This window comes from Octopus bimaculoides, chromosome 5, assembly GCF_001194135.2.
Source record: "Octopus bimaculoides isolate UCB-OBI-ISO-001 chromosome 5, ASM119413v2, whole genome shotgun sequence".
Classification (NCBI taxonomy): domain Eukaryota; kingdom Metazoa; phylum Mollusca; class Cephalopoda; order Octopoda; family Octopodidae; genus Octopus; species Octopus bimaculoides.
In genome coordinates this window covers 31,200,434-31,207,262 of record NC_068985.1, presented here as the reverse complement: position 1 = coordinate 31,207,262, position 6,829 = coordinate 31,200,434, and the positions used below count along the sequence as shown (strand labels likewise).

The 6,829-nt window shown below is 36.8% G+C and overlaps 1 protein-coding gene across 3 annotated transcripts in view; it reads left to right on the top strand.

Annotated features, from left to right (window-relative positions):
• Positions 1 to 6,829, top strand: part of LOC106867865 (uncharacterized) — a 50,172-nt gene that overhangs the window by 16,964 nt on the left and 26,379 nt on the right. For 2 of the 3 annotated variants that reach the window (XM_014912913.2, XM_014912912.2), the window contains exons 2-3: positions 1,266 to 1,382; positions 5,408 to 5,471. In XM_014912913.2, coding sequence (XP_014768399.1) covers positions 1,279 to 1,382; positions 5,408 to 5,471 — 168 coding nt within the window. In that variant the 5' untranslated portion in view covers positions 1,266 to 1,278. The remainder of the gene's footprint in view (positions 1 to 1,265; positions 1,383 to 5,407; positions 5,472 to 6,829) is intronic. The other variant, XM_052968256.1, reaches the window with a different exon arrangement.

The window sequence follows — 6,829 nt, the reverse complement described above, 5'->3', positions numbered from 1 at the left end:
GCGAACCCTGCTGTACTCTTTCACCACAACTTTCTCTCACTCTTACTTCCTGTTTCTGTTGTGCCTGTAATTCAAAGGGTCAGCCTTGTCACACTGTGTCATGCTGAATATCCCCGAGAACTACGTTAGGGGTACACGTGTCTGTGGAGTGCTCAGCCACTTGCACGTTAATTTCACGAGCAGGCTGTTCCGTTGATCGGATCAACTGGAACCCTTGACATTGTAAGCGACGGAGTGCCAACACAACACACATCTTCATGCACTTAGTGCTACTTTTTATGATTTTGTAAGCATGTCCATGAGTGTTAGATATATGAAATTCAAAAAGGTGCCCAAGGTTGTTGTTGGAAAGATAGTGGATAATCTTGTGGATGTCTACTAAGCCAGATGTTGGAGCTTTAATGTGTTCATGCCCAGGGAAGTAAGATGTTTAGAGTATGGTAGATGCTTATGGTAGGTATTTGTCTGGTTGCATGGTCTCCAATGCCATGGAAGTTAGAAATTAATTCATTCTTCCTTTGTTTCACTTCTAAATTTCTAAAGTATTAAGGTTTTTTTTTTTGTATAAAATGGACTTCTAATTTTATATGAATGTATATTTTGCTGTCTTTGGAACTGATACTATGCAACTATAGATGCAAATATGAATAACTAAATTACAGAATAGATTTTTTTAAATAAAAAATAAAAATTTTTTTATATGTTTATCACAGCACACATTCTACTTTTCTATGTCACACATCAAATTTTATGAGTTCCTTCATTCTGAAGGTTGGTACTCTAAAGAATTTCTATTTTTGTATTTCTGTAATATATTAATAATTCAAACTTCACATTAATCTTCTGTCTATCCTTCAGACTGAAGACGATCCTAACAAGTTGTATATTACACTTGGATTGATATAAGTTCCAGTCCTTTTAAATAACACAAAAAAATGAATTTAATAAAATGGATATATATTTCATTGAATGTGGGATGAGTACTTTAAACATTTTATAATAAAAAGATTAAAGTACACGGAAAATTTAAAGAAATAAATTGCATAAGTACTGAAAAGAATAAGATATTTTTACTTATTTGAAGTATTGTTGTACAAAGAAAACTGAAGAAAGCTATATTTCCTCCTTCTGCATTGTGATCATTTTAACCATTCTTCTATTCTTCTTTAACTGTTGATTATTTTCACATTTCATTCTAAATATAACAGTAACTTAGTTGGATATTTGTGCAATTTCTTAATATCTATATGATTTCCATATTTCAGTTTAATCTCTAAGATGAAACCTGAATCCAAAAGAGTTATTCGACAGGTCCAGCAAAATTTTGACCATTCAATTTGGACCATAAATGATCGCAAATGTTTGTCAAAGGCTTTAAAAAGGTAAGTGAAAGTCTTTTTGTATAAAACAACAATTTGATCAAACACCTCATAGAAGCAAAGTTGGAAGGGTAATACTGCTGTATTTTGTTTCATACTATGTTTTTTCTGCAAGTTTGGATCCATTTGTGATTGTAAGGTACTGAGAAAGATATATTTCTGTCATTGCATTCTTTGAAGCAATCATCATCATCATCATCGTTTAACATCCGTTTTCCATGCTGGCATGGGTTGGACAGTTTGACTGAGGTCTGGAGAGCCAGCGGCTGCACCAGGCTCCAATCTAATCTGGCAATGTTTCTACAGCTGGATGCTCTTCCTAATGCCAACCACTCTGAGATTGTAGTGGGTGCTTCTTACGTGCCACTGGCATGAGAGCCAGCCAGGTGGGCCTGGCATCGATCACATTCGGATAGTGCTTTTTACATGCTACTGGCACAGGGGCCAGTCAGTGGGTACTGGCATCAGCTATGTTCAGATGGTGCTTTTTACATGCCACTAGCACAAGAGCCAGTCAAGGGTTACTGGCATCAGCCACGTTCGGATGGTGCTTTTTACATGCCACCAGCACAGGAGGCGGTCCTGGCGTCAATCATGTTTGGATAGTGCTTTTTACGTGCCACTTGCACAGGAGCCAGTCAGGAGGTACTGGCATCGGTCACATTCAGATGGGTTTTTTTTTTTATTTGCCACTGGTAATATCAATGGTGAAACTTTGATGAGTTGTTATTCTATTTTTAGTAAATTTTTATTTTACCTTCCTCTGCTGAAAGTGCAAGATACATTATATGAGGGACAGCTGAAAAGTTCATAGGCTGACCAAGATACTCTCATGGAATGTGACCAAATGAGGTTTATTTTTCAACATAATCCCCCTCATGGTCCACACACTTCTTCCATTGGTGTTGCAGTGCTTGGATCCCATTGGTGAAGAAGCTTTCATCCTGTTGGTAAAAAAGTCATGAACAGCAGATATGATGTCATCATCACTGCAATACTAGTTCCCTATCAAATATTTTTTCATGTTGGGGAGCATGATAGTTAGATGATGTCAAATCAGGAGAACAGGGAGGAGAATCAATCAGTTCAAAGATATAGTCACGTATAACAGCCATTGAAAGCAAGGACTTGTGTGCTGGAGCATTGTCCTGATAAATGCTCCACTCCCGATGAAACAGGACCCCTTTCATCAGTTTTCCTGGGCATTTGGTCTTGATAACCTTTTGTAACTGCTTTGGCAAGTTGGCATTGTACTTTCTGTTGATGGTGTGACCCTTTTGAAGATAGTCAATAAGCACAATGCCTTTTGCATCCTCAAAAAACTGAGGCCATCACCTTCCCTGCAGATGAACAACCTTAGCATTATTTGGAGCAGGTGAGGAGGCATGTTTCCACTGCATGGATTGTCTCTGTCTCTGGGTGAAAGTGATGAAGCCAGCACTCATCTTGGGTTAGACAACATTTAAGGAAACCAGTTGGATCAGCCTCAAATAATGTCAGATTTCCCGTGATGTGATCAGCCTAGTGTGCTTTTGACTAGGTCTCAGATGTGGTACCAATCGAGCAGAAACCTTCATCATGTCAAGTTCATTGTGCAGAATATTCTCAACTCCCTCAAGGGATATGCTAATATCATTGGCCATTTGATTTATAGTCAGTTACCTGTCATCCATCACCATGTGGTGAACACAATGTTTGTCTTAGTGGTGGTAGTTGTGGGATGTCCAGACATTGGGTCAATTTCAAGACTCTCCTTTCCCCTCCTAAATTCAGCTGCCCACTTTTGCACTGTTGAAAAAGCTGGAGTGTCATCCCTTAACGTACCAAGCATATCAGCATGAATGTCTTTGGAGGCTAAGCCCTTTTTCTGCAGGCACTTGATAAAACCATGATGCCAAATTTTGTTCATTTTCAAGAGAAGTCACTACTAGTTACTTTTGAAGTTTTCTTTGAACGGTCAGATGTCAGTTTAGCTGGAAAGAACCAATGCAGTTATTAATAATGATAGTTGAAATTAATACATGCAAGATTGCACAGCTGTAGCATCAGTCCATAGTCAACCTATGGACTTTTCAGCCCACCCTTGTACAATAAAAGTTGTTATTGAATGACTCCTCAACCCTATCTGAGTTGACCAATGATAAGGAGATTTAGAGTTTGGTTTGTAGACTATTATTGTAGTCAGTAACCTTCCAGTTATTATTGTTGAGTAGCTTCAGTCAGGATATAACTAATTGAATGATTAGGAACAACCCACATATTCACTACTCTGGGTATGCCAAAAAATGTCTGGCTTGTCAGTGTGAGCTGAGGTTCAGTGTTCATTGTTCTACCTATGATTATTTTCATTTTATTTTGGAGATACTTTTCTTTGATTTATACCAGATTTAGGATTTGTAGTTCTAATTTTAGAGATTGCTGAGAGTTTTTGATGGAAATTTCTCTACCATTATGTATAAGCTCTCCTACTGAAATTTCACTGTCATACAGCGTTTGATTTTTCATGTAACAGTCAAACATGTTTAATCTAGCTTTCTGTCCAAATTCTGATTAATGTTCAGCACTTTTGTACACAGCTGCATAAACTCATATATGGAGTATTGTGGTGCTAGATAACTGACTTGAAGTATATACATACATAACAATTCCATGAGAGATCATTACATTGTTATCAAAGTATATTACTATATTTGGTTCGGTTAATTTAGTTGAAAAAAGATAACCCTCTTTATGGTTGAGTAATATTAAGAAAGGTTGGTGGACTAGCAAAATTGTTAGTGTTGGAAAAAATGCCTTCTGGTATTTGTTCTGTTTCTTTACATCTTGAATTCAAAGTTTGCCGAGGTCACAGTCACCATTTGATTCCTCCAGAGTCAATGAAATAAAGTACCAGTCGAGTACTAGGACCGATGTAATCAACTAACCCTCTCCCCTCAAAAATTGCTGGCCTCATAGCTAAATTATAAAGAATTAGGAAAGGTACCAAACCATAGTAGATTGCATGCAAATAAAAAGTAAACTAACTGTGTGAACCCTTGCTAAAATAGGATTATGTGTATGTGGTTTTCTGTCTGGCCAAACTCATTGGTTTGTTAGGGTGTTCGCGAAAATTTAATTTTAATGTATTATATCTATGACATGTATGCACTTCTTGAAGCTATACTCATAGGTGGAATGAACTCAGTCTTGCAATTGAGATATTTGTCTATTTTATAGTACTTCTCTTACCCATATACAGATAAGTGAACTGAACCATTTGAGAGTTAAATAGTTATAATGTAGTACTGGTTAACTATGATTCTGTCAGTTATAATGACAAGTGTTCCACTGGAATAGCTTGCTCCTGAAATTAATGTGCAAATGGCTGAGCCCTCCACAGACACACATACCCCTAACATAGTTCTCAGGGAGATTCAGTGACATAGAGTGTGACAAAGCTGGGCCTTTGAATTACAAGTACAATTCATTTTTGCCAGCTGAGTTAACTGGAGCAATGTGAAAATAAAGTGTTTTGCTCAGGACACAAAATAACCACTAAGCCACGCACCTTCACAACTGGTGACAGGCTATAAATTGTGGATTTCTGCTGATTGTTTAGTACTTTTCTTCTGTCTCTCCTTTAATGATATGGTATTTACTTTATAAAACAATGTTCAAGTTAACTTAATGTTTGGCACATCTTGTTTCAGTATTCATTCTAGCAGATGGATTTATGTGCATATGTTGAAATCATTAAGTATACAGGAATCATCATATGATTTCTATTTTACTATTAAGATGATTAAACTTATATTTCTTGTATATGTAGGTGTTTATAACACGATATAAGTGTTTGAGCTTTAACAGTTTTTTTCTTATTGTCTAAAAAAAAAATCACCTGTGTCTGTTTCTTAAAAGCTGTTTCTTTTATCATCATCATTTTATTTATTTTTACTGACTTAATTAAGGGTGTGCTAACTTTGAAGTTTTATGATTTATTTTAAAGTGTACTAACTTCATTGAAGTTTTATGTTTTATTTTATATTCAGCCTTTCCGTTGATGAAATCAAAGAGAATGCTAAACATATCTTTGAAAATAAATCCCCTCTTGAGGTAATTACTGATCATTATTCTTCATATTGTTGGTTGTTTGATTTAGTGTAAATGTTAATATGGTTTTGTATTAAAATGTAGACAATGCCATCTTTGCTTTTCATCTTTCTGGGATTAATATAATATTTTTGATAATTTACTGGAATCAGTTCAGTTAACTATATCATTTCTTCACAAGAATCAGTATTATAGGTGTTTTGTATTTACTATGATGTGCTTTTAAGTTTTTATTATGCTGGCCTCCAAACCCACTGCAAGCCACTTTTTTCCAGAAAAGAAAGGTGGGACCTTGAAGTCCCCACCAAGGGAGTTTTGTTTTGCTGGTCATTTTTTCTTTTAAATGTTATTTTGCATGCTTTCAATGAACGTGACATCGAAATCACATGTTAACGGCTCCTTTTTCCAGAAAAGGAAAGATTTGGCTGCTATTTCTAGCATGCCCTGCTAACATGTAACAGCTATTTGTGTTCACACCAAAATGTTTTCCAACTTTTTTCCTTCCATTTATTTTTTCCACTTTATGGAAATCTATATTTCTCTGTTGACATTCACCTCAGTTAATTTTACTTTTCTCCTACTTCTGTGCTTTCTGGAAGAAAAGCCAGTTATGGATGCTATAGTTGTCTGCCTTGTTGCCATGGTCAAGAATCATTCAGTGTGGTAGTCAAGATTCTCTCTGATTTTTCACTTATGAAGCGCTGGCATTTATAATAATTACATTCCAGCTAGAAAGATGGATATATCATTATATGCATAGCTTATACTAATGTACATCACTTGCTGTCCGTTTGAACTCTCCATGACACACGTCATGGATCAAGTGGAAACACATCAATCACTGTTATCTCTTGACAGGACCAAGAAATTTCCTGCTGTCTTTGCAAGCAACAAGCAGGTAGATTTGGTTTCAAATCCAGGCAGGGCCAAATGAGGTTCTACAAGTTATTTATAACAGTAAGTGGCGTTATATCAGAGTAAAAAGAAGGATGTGTATGGTATTAAATATGCTAAGACAATCTGAAAACAAAAGAAAGTTTTAAACGTTTACCATCATCATCATCATCGTTTAACGTCCGCTTTCCATGCTCGCATGGGTTGGATGATTTGACTGAAGACTAGCAAACCAGAAGGCTGCACCAGGCTCCAATCTGATCTGGCAGAGTTTCTACAGCTGGATGCCCTTCCTAATGCCAACCACTCCGAGAGTGTAGTGGGTGCTTTTACGTGCCACCGGCACGAGGGCCAGTTACACGGTACTGGCAAGGGCCTCGCTCAAAAAGGTGTTTTTTTACGTGCCACCTGCACGGGAGCCAGTCCAGCAGCACTGGCAACGACCTTGCTCGAATGATTTTCTAACG